Source organism: Glandiceps talaboti, chromosome 9 (genome assembly GCF_964340395.1).
Source record: "Glandiceps talaboti chromosome 9, keGlaTala1.1, whole genome shotgun sequence".
Lineage (NCBI taxonomy): Eukaryota > Metazoa > Hemichordata > Enteropneusta > Spengelidae > Glandiceps > Glandiceps talaboti.
In genome coordinates this window covers 17,482,230-17,507,229 of record NC_135557.1, presented here as the reverse complement: position 1 = coordinate 17,507,229, position 25,000 = coordinate 17,482,230, and the positions used below count along the sequence as shown (strand labels likewise).

The 25,000-nt window shown below is 36.6% G+C and overlaps 3 protein-coding genes across 4 annotated transcripts in view; 2 read left to right on the top strand and 1 right to left on the bottom strand.

Annotated features, from left to right (window-relative positions):
• The first annotated feature begins 9,367 nt into the window (after positions 1-9,367).
• LOC144440102 (uncharacterized) lies at positions 9,368-13,217 on the top strand. Of its 2 annotated transcripts, XM_078129365.1 has the most exons (3): positions 9,368-9,449; positions 11,281-12,085; positions 12,245-13,217. In XM_078129365.1, the coding sequence occupies exons 2-3, from the start codon at positions 11,308-11,310 to the stop codon at positions 12,844-12,846; spliced, it is 1,380 nt and encodes a 459-aa protein (XP_077985491.1). In that variant the 5' UTR covers positions 9,368-9,449; positions 11,281-11,307; the 3' UTR covers positions 12,847-13,217. The 2 variants fall into 2 exon arrangements, with proteins under 2 accessions (XP_077985491.1, XP_077985490.1); XM_078129364.1 differs by having other exon boundaries at positions 11,281-13,217.
• A 1,304-nt stretch (positions 13,218-14,521) lies between these two features.
• LOC144439729 (heat shock 70 kDa protein 13-like) lies at positions 14,522-21,998 on the bottom strand. The gene is made up of 6 exons (XM_078128964.1): positions 21,864-21,998; positions 19,740-19,882; positions 19,198-19,395; positions 18,109-18,325; positions 17,107-17,277; positions 14,522-16,798 (listed from the first exon to the last, which is right to left on the bottom strand). The coding sequence occupies exons 1-6, from the start codon at positions 21,886-21,888 to the stop codon at positions 16,257-16,259; spliced, it is 1,296 nt and encodes a 431-aa protein (XP_077985090.1). The 5' UTR covers positions 21,889-21,998; the 3' UTR covers positions 14,522-16,256.
• Positions 21,999-24,079: 2,081 nt separating this feature from the next.
• Positions 24,080-25,000, top strand: part of LOC144439891 (transmembrane protein 145-like) — an 11,562-nt gene continuing 10,641 nt past the window's right edge. Inside the window, exons 1-2 of the mRNA XM_078129122.1 lie at positions 24,080-24,193; positions 24,548-24,628. Of these exons, the coding sequence (XP_077985248.1) occupies positions 24,080-24,193; positions 24,548-24,628 (195 nt within the window). The remainder of the gene's footprint in view (positions 24,194-24,547; positions 24,629-25,000) is intronic.

Here is a 25,000-nt window from a genome sequence, read left to right as displayed (position 1 = left end):
GGACGAAATAACAGCTATTGGTCCAATTCAATGGTACTCAGTGTGCAATTACAGTTTGTAACCCAGGTCAGCGAAATCAGTGATATCGAATATATGGTTCAAATGTTACTTGACTACTAAGGTGCACGTGACTGATAATAGTTCTCTATGTTAATCAATAACAGCCCTTAACATGTGTTATTTATAGCCATACCATGCACACACATAGATCTATTGTATAGTCCACACAATGTGAACTTTGAAACTCTGCAAAAATCAAAACACTATAGAATTATATAGAACGCCTGCCCAGTTTTTTAAGTTGCGCAAGACATTGTTAATTTGCGCATCATAACTGAGCATGTTAACTTTTGCAATCAGACTACCTCTATTTCTTACCTATTTACAAAAAATAACGTTTCAGCACGAAGACGGTATCATTAACCTGTGTATAAATTTAACTATAGATAAACCTGACATCAAAATAACTATATATATATATGCGACATATATACAGTAATATTTCAATCTTATTTCCTGTAAGCCTGACATGGGGGGGGGGTACTTTTAGTTATTACATCAATAAATCAATGGAGAAAACAATTGTGTGAGCATGTTATGAGCATGTTACTGCATTGTCTGGCAAGCTGATCGATGGATGAAAGACTCGATTTGAGAAAAAATGAAGTCAAATTTTCAGTGAGGGCGTCTTTAGTTTCTTTAAATTATATGGGTGACCTCGAATAACCTTGTTGGTATCCATCCTCAGTAAATGTAGATGAGAGATAGTATAGACCACTAGATCATAAACTTCAATCATGTCACATCATGTCATTGTTCCATTTTGCACTGAAAAGTTTTACATGGCTCTCATAATTCATATATACTGTTTGTCAATATATAGTGATTGCAACTGAGTAGAAATAACTGACATGTTTAGTAGTCAATATAGCAGGTTTACGATCGAACTGAGGCTATATTTGTTTCGAACAGACATTAATGCCACGCTATCAGCTAGCACTCATCTTCTATACTATTATATGGGACTATGGCAGCTAGATCACAGGATTTAGCCTCTCCTTGAACGTGTGATTAGAAGTTGAAAGAGAGGTCATTATGTAAATTCAAAATCAAATAGACAAAATAGTTTCTGCTTCTGATGTTAAGAACGAATGTTGTCATGGTGATACTTGTTAATTGTACTTAATAAAATACCAGACTTGGCCTGAAACTTATGTTTAGTATTGACGTAAGGTTAGGTGGCTGGTCTCATAAATCAGCATTAAAAGGCCGACGGCGTGGTCAGTTTGACACTTTGTGAATTGAACACAACATATCTGGTTGGACCTTGGGATGACTGCAAGATACATGCCACTGACGTCATGTATCGATCCAAGGAAATTGCTAAAAATAGTTCGCGACATCATACCTAATTTTACGCAGTGCTGTGGGCCCGTGTATTTATTAAGTGCCGTTAGCTACAAAAAACAGACAGACCAGTTATTGCAACAGTAAATACGAAACGTTAACACAGGTAAGTTGTACGAAATTCTGACAAATTGAGGAAAGCTTTGGGAGACGGACATATCCTCTCGGCAAATAGGTAAACCGGGGCCGGGAGGGACCAGGGATTAGGGCTAACAAATATATATATTATATCATATGAGAGTTCCTAGTTCATGTTTCCATTATTTTCCATAAGGTCTCTGTGTTATTGGGTTCTTCCCATCAGATATACAGCCATGACAGATTGGAAGAACAGTTTTATGTTGTCCTTTTAAGTTGATGTCAGTTTCCGCATCTATAATTTCTTGCGAGACCTCACAATGTTCGCGATTTTATTGGGGGTTTTTTCTCGAAAACGTAACAAAAATTAAGGTGGGTAGTGAAAAACTAGGTGGGGTCGGGTAACCGGAACCAAACAATTTTTTCTTTCGGCACTTCCTTTATTCAGCACTTTTTTGTGTCAATTTTATTAGGACGTGTGAAGTTTAGGCTATTGTTTTTAATCCGTAATTTTTGTACCATTTCCCGATAGGTGTATACATCTATGATACAGGTCTAAAATAAACCTAAGGCCCACTAAGTATTGATAGAAAAATACAAATTTGTGTTCAAATTACTTTGGCGGTAGTGTGAAGTATTGCAGATATAAGTTAATACACATTTCTTCTAAGTCATAAAAAGTGGGCTTACAGGGCTAGGGCCTGTTTGTTGTAGTTTAATTAAATGTATGATGCTTGAGAAGTGATACCTTGTCGCGAAAGTACTTAAATCGTGTAGCCTAAAATGTTGGACGTAAAGTATTCCCCAGCATCCACTGCTCCGATCGATACTTCCTGTCAGGGCGAATTAGAATCTCGTTTGGGGAGGTCTCGTAGGCAGAGCCCCCAGCGGTGAGACTCTGGGTATAAACCGAGACTAGCTCGTCCGGGACACTACGTAAAGTCTAATATGACACACGCCCATGTCTCATCTTAAAGTCGTATGTATTTTCATATTTATGAGTCAAATATGCACGGTGTATGTCAGATGAACACTCGCGAATGTTGTCAAGATCTTGTAATATTGCATGATAGAATTGGTGCAATACAGGACGTATGTTCAGTCTGGGTCAGATGCCACTGTTTTGCTTTCCACTGTAGCCATCATAGACATTGAAGACATTATAAAGAAACAGGAAAACGACAGTAATTGAAATAGTGAGTTTGCCACTCTGTACGGGGAAATGTCTTGCGATGTAATCTAATTTATGCAAAACCTGATGACCATTGTATTGGAATGCCCCTTGTTTGCGATTTGATAAATTGGAATTTGCGAGGTTTAAAGGTTACAAACGTGACAAATGGAGTTTTTAGGTAGCATATTTCATGAGTGTGCTGTTACATACACTAGCGAGAATCCTCGTTACTGACCACCTGTGTATATTTAACGGAAATCATGGTATAAATATTTTGAAAACCATCTTTGTCAGGAGATAAATCAAAATACTCTTAGCAAGAGTTGCCACCATATGATTTTACTACAGAGGTCAAATTGTGGGTCAGCTCTCAGTATTTAGATTTATCTCCTGACAAAGATAGTTTTCAAAACGTTTATAAGCTTAACCATGATTTCTGTTAACTATGCACAGAGTTGATAAAATGAAAATTCAGAGTCATTTTTGTCCAATCAGTGACTGTCCCAGATCTTGTCAGCGGCCATGTTGCTCAGTTACATACAGTCGGCGACATTGTCTTTTTCCAGACTTTACTGTGGGCTATGCCCTCAACGGCAAGAGGCAGGGTAACCTAGACTTCGGGAAACCCCGATTATTATGTGTACGCCCACGCACGTGAATAATCATGACGTCATCAACCCAACCTAACATCACTGGTTTGATCTCCTATTCGATACATGTACAAACACACAATGAGACAGGGCTGTGTGAAATTAAAACCCTGTGATATTGAATTCAAGATCTCCTCAACAGTGAAAGTGCCGATTTCCTTCTTTCTGGAGATTTTCATATGACATATTTTACTTCACACTTTCAGATGAAATCATACTTCTATGATCTCAGTATAATCTCAGTATCTACGGACTGGTACAGACTTACTATATTTGTGTTGTGAATAATATTACTATTGTTATTTGTTCATTTGTCAATATGCTTTCCATAGCTTCTTGTATTAAAAGTAATAAAGCATTATTAAACGTGGCCATAAGGATGATAAGGATGGTTATTGTATGTACAAGAAATGGGTCATAAACAGAGTGGTGGTAGACACAAGTAATCATTCAATTTTATATTGAGGGGAAACAACAGACGTAGCTACTGATGTGACTTAGTCATCAAGTAATTACGTAGTTTGTTTACAAATAGCTTCCATATTAATAACCCTTTTTACACGTTCCTTTAAATATTTTGTGCAGTTTAATGAGATACAAAAACGGACTTATTTCATACTGTTTTAAGAGCATGCAAACATAGTAAAAAAAATCCTAATTAAGTAAAACTTTTTTCATCCATGTGAACACTTTAACCATGGTAAACACTGTTACAGTACTGTTTGATGTTGTTGTTGTTGTTGTTGTTGTTGTTGTTGTTGTTGTTGTTGTTGTCGTCGTCGTCGTCATCGTATTGGGGTAATTTTTGTTGTTGTTTTGTAAAATTTACCTTTGCCATGTTGTCATGGATATAGTACACATTAAACTGCAGCACAGTGGTTTGGGGTAAATAATCAATGGTTTTGACCATGTACCAGCAATCATCTTCCAGAAAATGTTATGTTCACTACAACTCAATCAACCACAAAATGTTCCCAAGCCATTTAATTACTCTTTCTTCCTATTTGATTTCAGGTAGATATCTGATACCACTAAAGCACTATGGAAGACGATCTGCCAAGTATATGTTACGAACTTAACGACCAGACTTTGTGTCCAGTATGTTTAGGCCGCTTTGTAAAACCCAAAACACTGCCACGCTGTGCCCATGTTGTTTGTGAAAGCTGCCTAGAGGGATGTCTTGCTGGAGGGAAACTAAAATGCCCTGTGTGTAGAGATGATAACAGTTCCCATATTGATAGACATGGGATTCGTGGTCTCCCTGACAGCCATCAGACAAAAGCCATTGTGGAGATCTTGGAAAGGAGGGAGAAACGAGTTCGAGAACGCCATGCTGTGGAGAACGAGAAACTTGCACTACAAGGGTCTAGCACCAATATCGATACTGAACGAGAAGAAGGGATCTTACCTTTAAAACCTGACGATGCTATGAATGACAGTAAGGATGATGTAAAAGACGATAGATTGGTTCCAAGGGGTGCTATGAAGTATGCGACTGATAGTAACAAGGGTGTCCCTTCTTCAATGGCAGAAGTTACTCCTCTTCGCCTAGCACCACACTCTACTTCATCTGAAACCCCTAAACATACTTCTGCTTTAAGAGATGGGATGTCCATAATGCCTCAGACGACTGAACTTGCTGAAACACTGGAGTGTGTACCTACTCATGTCAATAGTCGACGGAGAGTTCCTAGAAGAAAGGACAAACATTCAATAAATGAAGAAACAGGCCATCCTGCAGAACGAGGAGCAGTTGGTGGCAGGTCTGAACATACAGGTGATAGAAGTGGGAATCGTCATTATGTTGCTAATAAAAGAGATCGCCCAAATCTTGTGCTTCATTCACCAGACCAAACTTTTTCGTGTCCTGTCTGTCAGTTTGACTTCCCAGATTTGGATTGCTTGCAAATACATGTCAATATGTGTCTTTCCCCAGAACCTTCACCTTCACATAAACCTTTTACTTGGGCAAGACATCCCGAATTGAGACAACCAAATACCAGTAGAACAAACTCGTGGGGATCACAATTTCAAGGTCTACCAAAATGAAGATATTACTACTCGGCCAAGACCTCCCTCAATGCATGCTGCAACTGTTGGTCGTTTGAGACATGTTGTTATCAGACGACAGCATTGTTACATACTCTGTTGAAGACACGCCTAATTTAATTAGAAGCCATCACAACAATGCACATGTTCTAGAAACGAATGTTTCCTAATCTCGAAAGTGCTCAGTACCATGTTGACAAATGTATTCCAGATAATGAACCAAGGTTTAACAATCCCTTAGGTCTTCACCCTGTCTTCAGAACCCAGCCTTCTACGGCCAATGTGTTGACACCTACAAGACGTTTAACACAACCAACAGCAAATGCAAGATCTCATTTAACAACACGCTATCAGTTACATTCAAGAACACACGCCAATCCTCCCATTCCTTTTCCTCCATCTCGACACACACCAACAGGTAATGGACAATTTTGTCGGGAGAGAAATGCAATTGCTGAGGAACCAAATGAGTCCAAGGATTAATGTCACACACTACCTCAGCATTAAGAAACTTGGGCCACACTTAACTCTTGTGCAAATATGAACTTTTCAAGATCAGTTCTCATACATGTAGTGTGTATGTTATGTTTAAACCTGTGTAATAAATGAACAAACATTCCCTTGATAACACAGTGACATGATCATTTTGGATGAAAGCAAAAACCCTAGAGATCTTTGTTTTGGGGTTCTTGGCCCGGCATTTTAAGAGTAAAAGACATTTTCTTATAATCATTTTAACTTGTCAGGATGTTTCAAACAATATGTGTGAAATTCTTGACAAAGACACGTAAAATATATTATATAACCCTTATATACATCTCTGCGAGAGTGAGTGTGTGTGAAAATTTATACCCTAAAACATTATTACAATCTTTGAATTTCCAGAGGTAAATTTGAGGTGTAGGTGAAAGTCTTTCTGTGCATGCAGTGTTCGAGGTTACCATATCTTAAACAGTCATTCACAATTTTTCAGTTTTGACCGCTATAATTCTATCTTTGCATGAATATAGACAAGTAAGAAATTCAAAAACAAAATTTACATTATACATTTAATATGGGGCATATTTTTTATCTATTAGGTAATGAAATATAAAATATTAAAGTATGCATTTGTATTTCAGAGTCAGTTGCCAATGCTGTGAATCTGTTGACAGTCTTTAATTTTATGGATTACTTTTTACAATTGTTTTGTATCTTTAGATACAGTCGTATATATCTGTTTTCCCTACACGTTGTTTGTTTTTGTTGTTATAATTATGGTTTGAACACCAAAACCTCTTCATCTGATTTGATTGTCTTGTGATCAAACCCTATCAAAACCCCACAATTGTCACATTGTTGACTTGCATAATTATTTATTTACACTGTTTATACAAGGACATCAAGCTAGCATATGCAGTACATCAATGATGAGTAATTGGTAATATACATGTTGCCAGTTCTAATTAAAATGCATGGCGTGTTTCTCCATTGAATGTTATGTATTCTGTACATGTAGGGAGGTTTGCACACACTACTGGCCATACTCTACCTGGGTTTACCAGTAAAATGCACCTCTGTTAGTGATGGTGTTTAGTCTTTGTTCTATAAAATCATTCAAAATTAAAGAGATCAACATGTGTTTCTGTTATTTCAAGATGAAAATGTTACTAAATAGAACAAGACGGTCGATTTATTCTCAGTACCTCATGTTAGAAGGTCAAAATAGATTTATTCTCAGTACCTGTAATAGCATTGTACCTCATAGAAGAGGGTCAACATAGAACAAGAAGAATGACTTATTCTCAGTACCAATACTAGCATTTTATCTCATGCTAGAGAGTCAAAGAAGGTTGACTTATTCTCACATAACAACAACAGCAATGAATTGTTATTGGCTGGAGTTATCATTGTGTCGAATAATGGTTATCTATGTATTGAAGACATTCTCAAACTGTATGCCAAGAATAAGGAATTCATTAACATTAGACATACAGCAAATCTGAACACTTTCAAGAACAAACTTAAGACACATATGTTCGAACAAGCATTTTGTGTGGGTTAGCACCATTCAACACAATCTGAATAAAATCCGATGTAGTGTACACGTTACAATTTCTTTATGTTTATATATGTTTATAACTTCCAATGTCAAACTAGCCTGCTTACTAATACTACTGAAATCACTCCGCAGAGTTCGTCACGTTCTACCAATAATGTATAGTAGAATGTCGTTGCGTAGTCACTCCGTTTTAACTGTAGACAGACTAATATCGTAGTTTAGAAAACTTCGGTCGCTTTTCATTTTGTCTATGTTATGTATATCGCATCTCTGTCTACCTAAGACCAATTTTGATAAATCCAACATATTACATAAACTTTCTCAAAACAATGCAATATTAAACATATATATCTACTTTGGTTTGAGTTCAAATACAACCCTAGGACTAAGTTTATAGAGCACTCTGTCTCTCGGTTCTACCATCGTCATAAGCCACAGCCTCCTTCACGGTACCGTCCAGCACCGTTATTTTGCAGTGTCGCGGACGAAATAACAGCTCTGGTTTGCGAGAATGGGTTCTACTCACTCGATGGATCTAGAGAGAAACATGTGCGCAACAAAACAACTAAAGTTACCAATGGCAATTCCATAGTTTTCTTTCTCACAATTCTAATTATATTAATACTGTTGTTTAGAATAACATAACGATGGAATTAGATTTCTAGTTTGGGGATTTGGAGACACTACCATTCAAGGCCACATCAAGCTGTCCAATCATTAGTCAGGTCATAGTTCGTGTAATTGGTCCAATTCAGCGATATTCAGTGCAATAGTCTGTAACCCCAGGTCAACGAAATCAATGATGTCGAACATATGGTTCAAATGTTATTAGACTACTAAGGTGACTGCTAATAGTCCTCTATGTTAATCAATATTAAACAACCCTCCATAAGTGTTATTTATAGCCATACCATGCACACACATAGATCTATTGTATAGTCCACACAATGTGAACTTTGAAACTCTGCAAAAATCAAAACACTATAGAATTATCTAGGTCTGCTCAGTTTTTTAAAGGTGAGCTTGACTTTGTTAATTTGCGCACCACAACTGAGCATGTTTACTTTTGCAATCAGACTACCTCTATGTTCTACCTATTTACAAAAAAATAACGTTTCAGCGAGAAGGTATTATTAACCTCTGTATATATTTAACTATAGATCGATAAACATTAGATAAAAATAATATGATATATATATATATATATGGAGGGTTGTTTAATATTGACCTGACTAATATATAACTATTACGCTCTGCCACTGCGGTATAGAGCACTGTCTTAGCAGATTGATACTCACCGAGTTATATATATATATATATATATATATATATATATATATATATATATATATATATATATATATATATATATATATATATATATATATATATGACATATATACAGCGACATTTCATGATGTATTGCCTGTAATTAAGCCCCACATGGGGTACTTTTAGTAATTACATCAATAAATCAACGGTGAAAACAATTATAGTTAAAACAGAATTGGCTTGACATTATTTTGACTTTATTTCACTTACCAAATTTGCTAAAAAAAACACCCACCAGGTTTTTTTCACCATAAAATACAGTCGCAGCTTGTGGACTGTTGGTATGCCATTCAACAGTGTTGTAGCCATATTCTAGTACATGTATTTACAACCTATTCAATGTATATTCCATTAAATCTTTGTTGTTTTCAGGTCTACAGACTAAATATAACAACCTTTTGACCATATATTTCTACCTGTAAGGAGAAAATAAAAATATTTCTACTAGTGTAGTATAGAGATTGATACATTTGTAGCAGCAGAATTCGTACGATATTTTCCTAACAAAATGGCAATCTAAGCAATAATACGTGCCCCTGTGGACTGCATGATACATGCCACCGGCGTCATGTTTCGATCCATATAAGGAAGCTGCTAAAAATAGTTGACGACGTCATACCTAATTTTACGCAGTGCCGTTGGCCCGTGCATATATTAAGTGCAGCCAACTACAAAAAACAGACCGACTTGTCGTGGCAACTTCACATACGAAATACAGGTAAGTTGTACGAAACTTCTGACAAATTGAGTAAAACTTGGGGAGGGAGGGGGGCGTATCCTCTTAGTAAATAGGCAAACCGGGGAATGGATCAGGGGTTATCGTGACGTCCTGTATTCAGATCAGCACTTTGTGTCAATTTGATTAATTCAGCACTTTGTGTCATTTTAATAGGACGTGTGAAGTTTAGGCTATTGTTTTTAATCCGCGATTTTGGTACCATTTCCCAATAGGTGCTCACATCTATGATACAGGTCTAAAATAAACCCAAGGCCCGCCAAATATTTACAGAAAAATACACAAAATTTGTGTTCAAATTACTTTGGCGGAAAATGTAAGTTAATACACCCATATTTTGCTTTAACTAGACTGGCTAGTCGGGGACACTGCATATGACACACATCCACGTGTCATCTAAAATTCGTACTTTTATGTTACGAGTCATCAAATATGCACGATGAATGTCAGATGAACACTCACGATCGGTGTCAAGATCTTGTATATCTAATGTCACATAATAGCCTTGGTGCACTACAGGTACGATCAGTACAACCTGGGTCAGATGCCACTGTTTTGCTTTCCACGGTAGACATTGTAAAAGAAACAGCAACACGAAAACGAAAGCAATTGTGTCATATAACGAAAAGTGATCGAAACATTGATCGCCACTCTGGGGAAATTTCCTGCGTCGTAATTTAATTTATGCCAAACCTGTTGGTTATTGGAATGCTCCTTGTTTGCGATTTGGGTATTTCCGAGGTTTAAAGGTTACACAAGATAGCACAATGCATGAGGGCGCTGTTATATACAACAGCGGGAATCCCCGATTATTATGCGTGTATGTGTATGCGTATGCCCACGCACGTAAATATCCATGACATCATCAAACCAACCCAACATAACATCACTGGTTTGTTCTGCTATTCTATACATGTACAAACACACAGTGAGAGTGGCTGTGTGAAATCAAAACCCTGTGGTATTGAATTCAAGATCTCCTCAATAGTGAAAGTGCCAATTTTCTTATTTCTCAAGTTTTTCATATTTTACTTCACACTTACAGACGAACTCATACTTCTATGATCTCAGCATAATCTATCTACGGATTGAGTTTTTTCTGTAAACAGATTACTATACTTGTGTTGTGAATAATATTAGTATTGTTATTTGTTCATTTGTCAATATGCTTTCCATAGCTTCTAGTATTAAATATAATAAAGCATTATTAAACATGGCCATATGGATGATAAATGGGTTATTGTATATACAGGAAGTGGTAGACAGAAGTAATCATTCAATATAATATCGAGGGGAAACAACAGACGTAGGTACTGATGTGACTTATTAGTCATCAAGTAATTACCTAGTTTGTTTACAAATCGCTTCCTTATTAATGACCCAAAATAACAAGCTTTTTTACACAATAAACATTTTGTGCTATTGAATGAGATACAAAACGGACTAGTTTGGTATATATTATTCCACTTTGTTTTTACAACATGCAAACATAGTAAAATTGCTTAAGTAAAGTTACGGAAATCCCAAAATCAAATTAAATACAATTTTTGTTATCCATGAAACCACTTTAACCTTGGTAAACACTGTTAGGATGTTGTTGTTGTTGTTGTTGTTGTTGTTGTTGTTAGATATTTTTTTCAACATTGTCCTTGTCCGTGCTGTCATAGATATAGTGAAGCACAGGGATTTTTGGTAGATAATTAACCGTTTTGTCTATAATCATCTTGCAGAAAATATTATGTTCACTACTACTCAATCAACCACAAAATTTTCCCAAGCCATTTAATTACTCTTTCTTCCTATTTGATTTCAGGTAGATATCTGATACCACTAAAGCACTATGGAAGACGATCTGCCAAGTATATGTTACGAACTTAACGACCAGACTTTGTGTCCTGTGTGTTTTGGCCGCTATGTAAAACCCAAGACACTGCCAGGCTGTGTCCATGTTGTTTGTAAACGCTGCCTAGAGGGATGTCTTGCTGGAGGGAAACTAAAATGCCCTGTGTGTAGAGTTGATAACAGTTCCCATATTGATAGAAAAGGGATTAATGGTCTCCCTGACAGCCATCAGACAAACGCCATTGTGGAGATGTTGGAAAAAAGAGAGAAACGAGTGCGCGAACGCCATGCTTTGGAGAACGAGAAACTTGTACTACAAGGGCCTAGCACGAATATCGATACTGAACGAGAAGAAGGGATCTTACCTTTAAAACCTGACGATGCTATGAATGACATTGAGAATGATGTAAAAGACGATACATTTCCTGGCGTACCTCCATTGATACCACATACAGAAAACAGATTGATTCCAAGGGGTGCTATGAACTATGAGACAGTTATTAGCACGGGTGTACCTTCTTCAATGACAGATGTTACTCCTCTACGCCTAGCACCAGACCCTACTTCATCTGAAACCCCTACATATGCTTCTGCTTTAAGAGATGGGATGTCCAAAAAGCCTGAGACGACTGAACTTGCTGAAACGATGGAGTGTGTACCTACTCGTGTGAAAAGTCGACTGAGAGTTCCTGAAAGCAAGGACAAACATTCAATAAATGAAGAAACACGCCATCCTGCTGAAAGAGGTGCAGTTGCTGGCAGATCTGAACATACAGGTGATAGAAGTGGGAATCGTCATTATGTTGCTGATAGAAAAGATCGCCCAAATCTTGTGCTTCATTTACCAGACCAAAAGTTTTCATGTCCTGTCTGTGAGTTTGATTTCCCAGATTTGGATTGCTTGCAAGTACATGTCAATATGTGTCTTTCCCCAGAACCTTCACCTTCACACAGACCATTTGGTGTGGCAAAGAATCCAGGACTGAAGCAACCAAATACTACAAGAACAAACGTTTGGGGAACACCATTTCATCTACCAAGGAAAGATCTTACTACTAGGCCAAGACCTACTCCAACGCATGCTGCAACTGTTGGCCGTTTGAGGCATGTTGTTGCTAGACGACCAGATGACGACATTGTTACAGACTCTGTTGAAGACACGCCTAATTATAAGCCATCACAACAGTGTACATGCCCAAGATGTGAACAAAGTTTTCCCAATTATGAAAGTGCACTGCAGCATGTTGACAAATGTATTCCAGATACTGAACCAAGGTTTCACAATCGCAGAGGTCTTAATCCTGTCTTCAGAACTCAGCCTGTAAGGGCCAACATCTTGAGAACACCTGCAAGACACTTAAGACCTACAAGACAAAATGAGAGATCTCCTTTCGCAACACACTATCAGTTGCATTCAAGAACACACGCCAATCCTCCTTTTATATTTCCTCCATCTCGACACACGCCACCAGATAATGGACAATTTTGTTGGGAGAGAAATGTAATTGCTGAGGAACCAAATGAGTCCAAGGATTAATATCACACACTACCTCAGCATTAAGAAACTTGGGCCACACTTAACTCTTGAAAATATGAACTTTAAATTTAAAGATCAGTTCTAATAAAGACAAATATCAAATATTGTGCATGTTGTGTTAAAACTGTTTAATAACTGAACAAATATTCCCTTTGATAACACAATGACATGATCATTTTTATGAAAGGAAGAGGCGTAGGGATTTTGTTGGGGGGGGGATACTTGGCCTGGCAATTTAAAGACATATTTGTAAATAATGGTAACTTGTCAGGGTGTATCAAACAATATCCGTAACATTCTTCACAAAGACATGTAAAATGTGAGATAGAAACCTTGCCTACACCCCTGAGAGAGAGAGAGAGAGAGAGAGAGAGAGAGAGAGAGAGAGAGAGAGAGAGAGAGAGAGAGAGAGAGAGAGAGAGAGAGGGGAGGGGGGAGGGAGGGGGGAGGGAGGGAGACAGAGAGAGACAGACAGAGAGAGAGACAGGGGGAGGGAGGGAGAGAGAGGGGAGGGGGGAGGGAGGGAGGGAGGGAGAGAGAGGTGGGAGAAAGAGGGGAGAGAGGGGGGGGGAGAGTGAGTGAGAGAGAGAGAGAGAGTGTGTGTGTGTGTGTGTGTGTGAGCATGCATGCATGTTACAATTTATACCTTAAAACATAATTGCAAGCTTAGAATTTCCAAAATCTAAATTTGAGATGTAGGTGAAAGTGTTTCTGTGCATGCTGTATTCTTAAACAGTTATTTATAGTTTCTCAGTTTTTAACATTCTAATTCTATCTTTGCAAGAAATTCAAAAACAAAATTTACATTATACATTTAATATGGGGCATATTTGTTATTAGGTAAAGAAATATAAAATATTAAATGGTGTACTTGTATTTTAGAGTAAGTTGCCCATGTTGTGAATCAATTCACAATCTGTAACTTTATGGATTACTTTTTTAATTTTGTTCTGTATCTTTAAATAAATTCCCATCTACTGTTTTTCCTAAACATTGTTGTTTGTTTTTGTTGTTATCATTCTGGTTTGAACACCAGCATCTCTTCATCTGATCACCTCTTCATCATAATTCCACAGATGTCACATTGTTGACAGGCATAATTGTTTATTTACATTGTTTACACAAGGACATCAAGCCAGCACTTGCAGTACATTAATGATTAGTAAATGGTAATAGACCTGTTGCCAGTTATCAGATGCATCACACGTCTCCCCCATTGAATGCTATGTATTCTGTACATGTAGGTAGGTTTGCACACACTACTCGGGGTTGGGGGATTGTCACCTGCTGGCCATACTCTAGCTGGGTTTACCAGTAAAATCCACCTCTGTTTGTGATGCTGTTTAGTCTTTTTCTATAAAATTACTCAAAATTAACGAGATCAACATGTCTTTCTGTTGTTTCAATATGAAAATGTTATTTCAAATGTAATAAAGACAAAACAAGCCTAACTTAACAACATAAGTGACATTGTCTCACGCAATGCATCTTGGAACCATTGAATCAACCATCAGCTGACTCTAAACCATAGTGTTCACATATTTTTCAAAAGATACAGCTACAGAGTGAGAACAAAATTTAACTTTTAATTTCTTCCTTCACTCATAACAAAGCTATCATATCAGTAATAACACTCACAATGTTTCTTCTTTAAGTATTATAAGTTTATTTAAGATTGCAAAGACAGGAAAAATCATGAAGGGTATAAGATACCAATATAATGGTGTCAAGATAACAACACTTGCATTGCTTGGTTCAGTATTTTTGTCAAGAGCTGTGAGTCGGCAAAATATGGATTCTCAGTACCTGTAATAGCATTCTACCTCATGCCAGAGAATGGAATGAGAAGGTTGACTTATTCTCAGTACCTGTAATAGCATTGTACCTCATGCTAGAGGGTCAAAATAGAACAAGAAGGTTGACTTATTCTCAGTACCTGTAATATCATTTTATCTCATGCTAGAGAGTCAAAATACAAAAAGAAGGTTGACTTATTCTCAAATAACCCAACAGCAATGAATTGTTATTGCCTGGAGTGTCGACCAAGAAGTCAAATAATGGTTATCTCTATATTGACGACATTTTCAAATTGTATGCCAAGACTATGGAATTCTTTACTACTGGAAATATAGCAATCATCAAATCTGAACACTTTCAAGAACAAATTTAAGAAACATTTGTTAAAACAAGAATTTTGTGTGGGTTAGCACATAGACCCTCCTATGGTTAGAACCATTGAACACAATGTGATTAAAATCTGATATAGTGTACATGTCATGGTTTCTTTTTGGCTGTTACGTTTACTGTTGTTTGTTCTTTTGTGAGCACTCGTTACATACATCTGACACAATACCATAGGTTTTTTTTCCAAACCCAATCACGTACTTACGAGTAGCCAACTAGAATCCATATTACAATATATCACACAATGTTCAAAACTGAAAGAAAGAGAACCACCAAACAGTAATGATAACATTGTTGTCTGCGCTCTGTGCTCAGGCTATTTTTGAACAGAGCATTCTGAAGTACTGTACCCATATGTTTTGGCACGTTACGCATTTTCATTGGTTGAGTGAATTCACTCGGTGCTATCGTGTGGCTCAGGAAACCCTATGGTATTCAGTCAGATGTATGTAACAAGCACTCACACACACACAAAAAAAATAGTATATGTAACAGCCAAAAAGAAATCGCAACATGTACACTACATCGGATTTTAATCAGATTGCATTGAACAGTACATTGGTTCTGGAGTTTGGTGCATTTTTAATTATTTTTATTTGATTGATTGATTGATTGATTGATTGATTGATTGATTGATTGATTGATTGATTGATAGGAAAATGATCCCTGGTAAATTATTACTGTTTAATAAAAACTTGGATGTAAAATGAGTTAAAATGCATTGGTTTCATTCACTTTCACAAGTCGGTATAGAGCTAGCATCAATCAGAACTTAGGCATAACTGATATACTAGATTTACTATGTATTGAGTTGACTGATTCTATTGTTATTGATATTGTAAGGTCTGCTAATATTTATAACGTAATGAAATTTGCATATCAACTTTCATGTATGTGGGGATTGGAGTCCGCTAATGTTGTTTGTATTTTCGATATACATAGTATATGGTGTGCCCGATAACAATGTGTAATATATGATTAGTTATTGTTTTTTAATATGTCAGTTCTAAATTCTGATCTATGCCAACTCTGTACTGACAAGTGAAAGTGAATGAAACCAATGCATCTTATCAAAATAAAATCCAATTTTCAGTAAACACAGTGAAATCACATGGTATGCTTCCCCTTCAAGAAGTGCCCAGGTGGTAAAAATCCTACATCAGGTAATGAGAATTCTTCGGTTTCATGTAAATATTAGACAAAATAGAACTCTTCGTTTCTATCAGTTAAGTAACATGTATCTTCTTTACATTTTGTTGTATCTCTATAGCACTGACTTGTAACGGCCAAACCCCACCGATAATACCAGCTTGAATTGCTACCCCATATGCCACAGCCAATTCCGGATCTATGGACACATTAGGATCTTTCTTAAAATAATCTCGGATCAACTGCCGGACTTTTGGGATCCGAGTTGACCCACCAACAAGAACTATCTCATCAACAGCTTCAGGCAGAAGTTCAGTTTCTTTTAAAACAATCTCAATTGGTTGTAAAACCTTCCGAAATAAATCAGAATTCAATTCCTCAAAGATTTCTCTGGTGAAGTTTTCCCGGAAAACAACACCTTTCCCTAAAGATGACAAAGATATTTCCATAAGTGTGGAGTTTTCAGCTGTTAGATTCAGTTTGACGTCCTCGACAAGAAGTCTCAATTTCTGTAAATCTTCAGCATTGTTCAATGGTTTGTTAAATCTCATCTCAATGACTTTATGTAAATGACTCAACATCCGTTGATTGAAGTCTTGACCTCCAAGACGATTATTACCTAAAAGAGTGTAAGATAAAAAAAAGAGGGTATCATGAATTATCTGATGTTTTCATTTATATAAACTCCATATCAAACCTTTGTATTCAACTCAACATATCCCCTAATTTGTGGCAATCAACAAATTACTGCCAGGAATTTACTGGAGTGGTTAGGAATTCCACAACTCTCCAGGATTATTTTTATATTTTAGAATTCACCAGACATGGTTTACGATTTTAGGAATTTTCAGGAGTGGTTTGAAATTCCACACCTTCTCTGCAGTGGATTTGAAATTCCAGAATTTGTACATCAGTAATTTCACTTACCGGCCATTGCCATGGTAACAAACATGCCACCCTGTACATTGAGCAGTGAGACATCGAGTGTTCCACCTCCCAAATCAACAACCATAACATTAGACACACTGTCTTTTTTGTCAAGACCGTATGCTAAGGCAGCAGCTGTGGGTTCATTGATTACTCTCAGTACTTCAATACCTAGTTATAAACAGAGATAGTTGTTATTGTCATTTCATCTATGTATGTATGTATCTATGTATGTATGTATGTATGTATGTATGTATGTATGTATGTATGTATGTATGTATGTATGCATTTATGTATGTATGTATGTATGTATGTATGTATGCATTTATGTATGTATGTATGTATGCATGAATGTATGTATGCATTTATGCATGTATGTATGCATGTATGTATGTATGTATGTATGTATGTATGTATGTATGCATTTATGTATGTATGTATGTATGTATGTATGTATGTGTGTATGTATGTATGCATGCATGCATGCATGTATGTATGTATGTATGTATGTATGTACGTACGTACGTACGTACGTACGTATGTATGTATGTATGTGTGTATGTATGTATGTATGCATGTATGTATGTATGTATGTATGTATGTATGTATGTGTGTATGTGTGTATGTATACATGTATGTATGTATGTATGTATGTATGTATGTATGTATGTATGTATGTATGCATGTATGTATGTATACATGTATGTATGTATGTATGTATGTATGTATGTATGTATGTATGTATGTATGTATGTATGTATGTATGTATGTATGTATGTATGTATGTATGTATGCATGCATGCATGCATGCATGCATGCATGCATGTATGTATGTATGTATGTATGTATACATGTATGTATGTATGTATGTATGTATGTATGTATGTATGTATGTATGTATGTATGTATGTATTGTTTTTGGATGTGTTTTAAATTCAAGGAAAGAACAAACTTCAACTGTTCAGATGAAACTGTTTAGGTGAAAGAATGCAATGCCCTTACCAGCTAGTTTGGCTGCCTGTTTTGTATAGTTTCTTTGCAATTCATTGAACTCGGCAGGGACTGAAATGACTGCCTTGGTGACAGGAGACTCCAACTTGTCTTCTGCAGTTTGACGTAACTCTAGTAGAATTCTAGAACCTATGTATTCTGGAGTCACTTCAGTCTGGTTGTCATGGGGACCAACCACAAATCTAATCAGCCCATTTTGTTCTTTTATCTACAAGGATAAAATATGATAAAAAAAGTTATGAATCTTGCTTTGTTTTAAAGTAGATATTGCAGTTTCTTCCTATGAGAGTAATAAAGTTTATTGTATTGTATTGTATTTTGTTTTGCTTTGTCTTGTTTTGTCTTGCTTTGTTTTGCTTTGTTTTGTTTTGTTTTATTGTAAAAGCAATAGGCTGAACACCTGAGGAATTGCTTTATTTCTCTCCATCCTGCTTTGTTGCTGTGTTTCCTGGATTCCTTTGATATGTATATCTCTGCTGTTTTTCAAATCCAAATATCAAACCTAACTCACCATGGACCTTTAAAGGCACATGACTCAATTTCAAATTCTAGCATTAGTGTTATTATATCAGTGAAGCCACACAGATAGAGATAGAATCATTCTCTTGTTCTGGACCATCATTTTCTTTACCTCTTCCAGACAATAATTTTTCTCACCAACTTTATTTTTAAACTAATCTTACAGTAATTAGGCAAAAAAAAAACTGTTTCTGGTCAGCACGCATCACTTAACTACCCTCACATCGGTCTTTTGTGTGTGTGTGTGTTTATCCAGCCCATGCAGTCTGCAGATCCATGGGGAAACACAAAAATAACCCTCCCTACTTCAGTGAAGACAACTGCAGAATCAATCGTGAACAAGCAAATGACATCTGCCCCGCATACACACTTGCTCTAAAGTACTAAATAAAAAGAACAGTAACTGCCATAAATAGTAGACTGAGAGACAGGTTTGTCAAGAATAAAAAAAAAAATTATGTCACCGCACCACTTTAGACAGAATGTCCTGAGCAGAAACAAGCTTATTGGTCTTTATATAACACTTTACTGGGAAAAAATGGGGGAGAATTCAAAACATACCTTAAACTGATAACGTTCAGCTTCTCTAGCTACTTCTTCTGGTTTGAAGAGTTTACCAATAAATCTCTTGGCATCATAGACAGTGGACAATGGATTCTCTTCAGCCTGTGCCAATGCATGATAGCCTACCAAGACATCACCAGACGTAAAGGCTACCATACTAGGAATTGTCTTATGGTTGGATTTGTCTACTAACACCTGAAAAAAATAGGTAAATGATTGTGGGGTTTAAAAAGTTTACCAATAAATATTGAAAATAAAATGAATCACTTCACATAGGGTGGAAAGATAACCTTTCTATAAATTGCTGTCTTTTCATTGATATGGATGGGGGGAGATTGGGGAGGGGGGGTCAATGTCTAATATTCTTAAATAGATATAACCATAGACATTATAGACAGACCATAATAAGCAGTATTGCTGATAACAGTTTGAATACTTCAGAACTGACAATTAATCAAAAGGATGCTATGACCCATTTCATGTATTAATTACAGGTCTTGAATTTAAACACCAAATAAAAAATTTTTGCCACATTTTACCTTGACATCCCCTGTTACAGCTTGGTAGACTCCAATGCAAGAATATGTTGTTCCAAGGTCTATACCAACTATCTTAGGTTTTGGGGGTGGCAGGTATTGCTGTGCTAGATAACCGGCCAATAACAAACTCAGAATTGCAGTACCTGTCATACAGTTGTCAAAAAGAAAGAAGAAAAATCAATGAAAGCAGGATATCACTCACAAGAATAACTCAGGAGTTCGAACAGCACTGCAGGTGGAGATGCATGTACAAATGTACAGCAGTGTGCCCTCTAAGCCAATTTGACGTGCCACTGATGCACACAATTTCTAGTGACACACCAAAATTTGGTATTCCCCTTTCTCTTACTATGTGGTGACTCACAGAAAATCCCACTTTTTCTCATTTTAATTCACAACAACAATATTTGGCTATCATTAGAGGGCACACAGTACTGTACACTGGATGTTAGTTTGTTAGGTTTTTATATAGCCCTTGCCAACACTGTGCTGAAAGCACTTTACAATTATGATTACTCTGTGTTTGTAATTCAATGCATGTAAAAAGCTTGTTATTGAACATACAATAACAAAGATTTTACACATTTATTATGCTTTTGCAATTTATTGGTTTACAAACAAGGACTTAGCATATGTTATTTCACATTTATTTTTCACTTAGGAAGCCGTGATAAAATAAATACCAAATCCTCATCCATATGGCCACTTTAATCTTTTATAAATTATATGCAAGCTAGGTATGAAGTGCAAGAGATTTTCTTTGAACACTGTATTCCTTAGTCTGTAAGGTATGACAATGTAATGCCATGCCTATCAGCTAGCACTCACACAAAAGGGTTGGCGATGCACATGTAACTATGGTAACATGTACAGACTATATACTCATCTACTTAATCCTCTTTGAAGGGGGTATTTGTTTGTACACAAGTAATCACTAGTTGGGCAGAAGAGGATTAAATATATATTCTATTGTAGTACATCTCAGCTCCATATTCCAGTCCTAGCAGCATTCACATCACATATTTATACCATTATTACAATATTTATGAGTTTGTGTGTCAACCAACCATATTTTATTGTCATGACAGAAGTTAACAGATGGTGTCATGAAATCACATTGTTCATCGACAGTTTTCCAGAATTGCATCAGTCGTCCACAATTTTATAGAATTTTCCAGAACACTATATGAACTGAAGAAATCCTTTGTACACAAATTTCTAAAACAATAAAAGGGCAAGCCAGAAATAGATAGGTGAAACTGTTATGACTGCCAGTGTTAATTAGACACATAAATGTACATATTTTTTTCTTCTAATTTTTATCTATCTATCTATCTATCTGTCTGTCTGTAAGTCAGTCTTTCTGTCTGTCTGTCTGTCTATCTATGTCATATATATCCATCTATCTAGCCATCCATCATTCTATCATATGTACACACACACACACACACACACACACACACACACACACACACACACACACACATAACATCTATCTCCATCCATCCATCTTTCTACATTTTGTATCTACCTATGTATATATTAATGTCTATATATTTATATATCTGTGTTTGACCATCATTCTGTTTGTTTGTTTGGCTGTCTATTTATCTATATATTCATCCATTCCACATTCTACTCAGATTGTCAGAGTAGGTACCCAGTACACGTATATGGATTTGAATAGACATTGTGAGTTTCGGGGAAAAAAAAGGCTTTGGATTGATTCCCTGTTAGAAATAGCCCTATCGCATGCACATGTATTATCTGCCTTCCCTCACATAGCCCAGAGCACTTGACTCCGACAGGGCGAACGACATTTTCAAGTATGTGGCCTGGGACATGGGCATGGGCCATGGGCCATCCCTCGACAGTGTAACAATTAATCACAACAAAATCCGTACGAACTACGGAACAAAAGTAAACATAAACGACACATACAGGATCATAGGTGAAAAATACGCGAAACAGTCGTAATAATTGTACCATATGCCATTAAAATGTGGGATAGTAAAGTTTCAGATCTCCATTCGTACTCGACACACAGCGTAGCTCGTGTGTGACGCTCGTGTAGAACAGTGTGTCACAGCACGGAACACAACTCACAACAGAATCGTCACTTACCTATGATAGTGATAGACGTACTCATCTTTCGAAGGGGTAACTGACTTCAGTGTGATCAAATATAGTTGCGCTGTACCCAAAACTAGTACTAAATCACCGGCATTTCTGTTTATTGAGACTTTCCGGAAGTAAAATTATGACTGTGAAAATCGAAAATTGATCTGCGCATGTCACGATACTTGCTAACAGCTGATTGGTTCACGGTTACATATATTTTGTTACTAAGGTGAAATAAGGTCATGGTTATTCACAAATGTACACATAACAATGTTAACCCTGAGGTGGCTATGATATTTCAAAGGAACGTAGAAAGAAGAGTTGACTAGTTGTACACGAATAGAAATAGCTCTATCAACCCAAAATGTTGTGACCCCCACCCCCGAGCCGTGACCCCGTAAAGAAGTGTAGTGTAGTGTATAGGTCTACTTCTTAGAATGGGTGCTACCATGTTCAATAGATTGTCAAAACATAATTATATTGCGACCTGAATATTTTTTATGGATCTATATCTGAAAAGTATATACATTATAATATGATAGTGAAGCAGGATTTCCTTCTATCTATACGGATATCCCTGTGTGTACGTGTCCCGACTGGATTCATTCCCACAAATTGTATAGCTCCCCCACGCGACTATCTTGTCGCGATTTGTTAAAAACGTTTTTGACAACTCAGACGTGATTGCATTTTGTCTTAAATATATTTACTCAATACTGAGTTTATATTTATTTAATTTTTACAGTTTTCAAAACATAGTCAAAATGTATATTTCCTGTACTTGATTGATACATTAATGGTTCCACCACTGCCTGCATATCATATCCCTTGTTGACAACCGAAAGGGGAATGGGAGGGGAATTGGGGGGGGGGGGGTATATTTAAGCCCGCCCCTTGTGGTCAGAAGATGGTGTGTACAAGGCCAATAAATAGATCACTGTCATAAATAGATCAAAACATATCAAGCAAGCAAGCCAACAAATGAACAAACAAACAAACAAACGAACGAACGAACGAACGAACGAACACATAAATAAATAAATAAATAAATAAATAAATAAATAAATAAATAAATAAATAAATAAATAAATAAATAAATAAATAAATAAATAAATAAATAAATAAATAAATAAATAAATAAATAAATAAAATTATTAAAATCGAGTGCGTCCAAAGTGCCCCATCCCCGTACTCCCATATGGAGTAAGTGGGGCAATATATCTTATTAAAATTTGATGTAGGAATTTGGATAGAATTTCTTTGTCTGCTTTATTGCCTTCCTGGCCTTCCTTTATATGTTGTTGTTGTTGTTGTTGTTGTTGTTGTTGTTGTTGTTGCTCCTGCTGCTGCTGCTGTTGCTTTGTTGTTGTTGTTGTTGTTATTGTTGTTGTTGTTGTTGTTGTTGTTGTTGTTGTTGTTGTTCAATTATGAGTTGCTCGTCTCTTCCTACAACGCCGCGATCAACTTTTCTGTGTTTCATAAATAAACGGAATTGGCTGCCATAATTTTAGTGTTGTAAAATTTGTTTTGGCCTTTTGTCGTTCCAGATCTAAGGTTCACAATAAAACTTGCTTTGTAGCGGCTAGCTACTTTTAATTGTTCCCCGGAAAGACGCATGTATCGTCAGCAAATATTTTATATTGTTTTAAGTACAATGTGTATTATAATTAATGTATATGTACATAGTTAGTAATAAATAAAATAGTCATATTGTAAGAAAGCGTTTCAAAGAATAGAGTAAAATATAATCCGAGTTTGTATTGAATACAGCCTCGGACGATCCGATGCTTGCGCCCTCTACGGACAAAGTTTGACCTTTGCTACATGTGTGACGTCATATAAAGTTTATCGTCTGCTGGACAGCTGGCAGTGCGCGCTAACTTATCCATTTCGCTTTGGCAGATGTGGCAGAGTTGAGGATTTCTTCTAAAATTGTCAATATTTCGTCGACTATACGGAAATCAGTGTAGTATTGATATTCTCTACAGTACAGTCTGCACAATTATGACAACACTGGGAACATGACGAAACAATACCATTGTGATGACGATTGGACAGTCATAAGATTCCAGAATCGTCGCTATGGCGATGTGTTTACACGTATGTACTTCCAAACTTCATTGCGGTGTGTGCATAGACAGACCCGCAGACTCTTTCGAGAATGACTCAATTTATTGCGTTATTTCTACGAATGGTGTTTTAGACACGACTTCCGAAATATGACGGCAAACAATTTTGCCAGGATGTCAACAATTTTGTTGATATTCCTCGTCCTTTGCCTGCTTCCTTCGTACGAAGGGAAGTACATCGAGGGACACTTTGAAACTGAAAAGGTAAGTGTCCATCACTGTGTCATGAATTTGTCTACTTTCGTTGACTACTTTACATCGTCTTCCTCCCTCCTTTCCCCTCACTTATATATTTACAGCTTGAACTTGGAGCGTTCCTTCTGTCTTTGTCTGTTTTGTCTGTCCTCTCTCTCTCTCTCTCTCTCTCTCTCTCTCTCTCTCTCTCTCTCTCTCTCTCTCTCTCTCTCTCTCTCTCTCTCTCTCTCTCTCTCTCTCTCTCTCTCTCTCTCTCTCTCTCTCTCTCTCTCTCTCTCTCTCTCTCTCTCTCCCTCTCTCTCTCTCTCATGAACTTTCATAATAATATATTACAGTAAGTTTTGTTTATTTCCATTGTTTTAGGATTTTCAGTTTGTTGACCGATTCTGCTTCCAACCGAATGAGCGAGGAAGACTGGAATATGATATTAAATACCCTGCGACAGTAAGTTTAAGTTTGTACTATTTATTTTTATACGTTGAATTTAATGTGGCATATCGTACACTGAAAATTATTTTGAGTAAGAATTTACTTCTACACTTTTTAATTTTTACAACAAATGCTGTTTGATAATTCATATGGTACGTTTCTAATTAAATGTGACTGTGAGTTGTTATTGTCCTTTTAAGGTAACCTAAATTTTTCTTTAGTTTGGACAGTGGCTGATTTGTTTTATCTTCATATTTCATTTCTACTGCGTGTGTACCATTTGTGTGTCTTGTCCTTTTCATTTTACGTCGAGTGCACACCTAGATGCCCACCTCATATTGAATTAATGTGTTGACATTAATTTTTATATTCCCAGGAAGCTGTTTA

Coding starts and splice junctions, on each gene's coding strand:
- LOC144440102 (XM_078129364.1), top strand. CDS start 11,308: ATGGAAGACGATCTGCCAAGTATATGTTACGAACTTAACGACCAGACT.
- LOC144439729 (XM_078128964.1), bottom strand. CDS start 21,888: ATGAGTACGTCTATCACTATCATAG. Junction 18,326..19,197: donor CTGAACGTTATCAGTTTAAG/GTATGTTTTGAA, acceptor TTATCCTTGTAG/ATAAAAGAACAAAATGGGCT. Junction 17,278..18,108: donor ACAGGCAGCCAAACTAGCTG/GTAAGGGCATTG, acceptor GTTTATAACTAG/GTATTGAAGTACTGAGAGTA.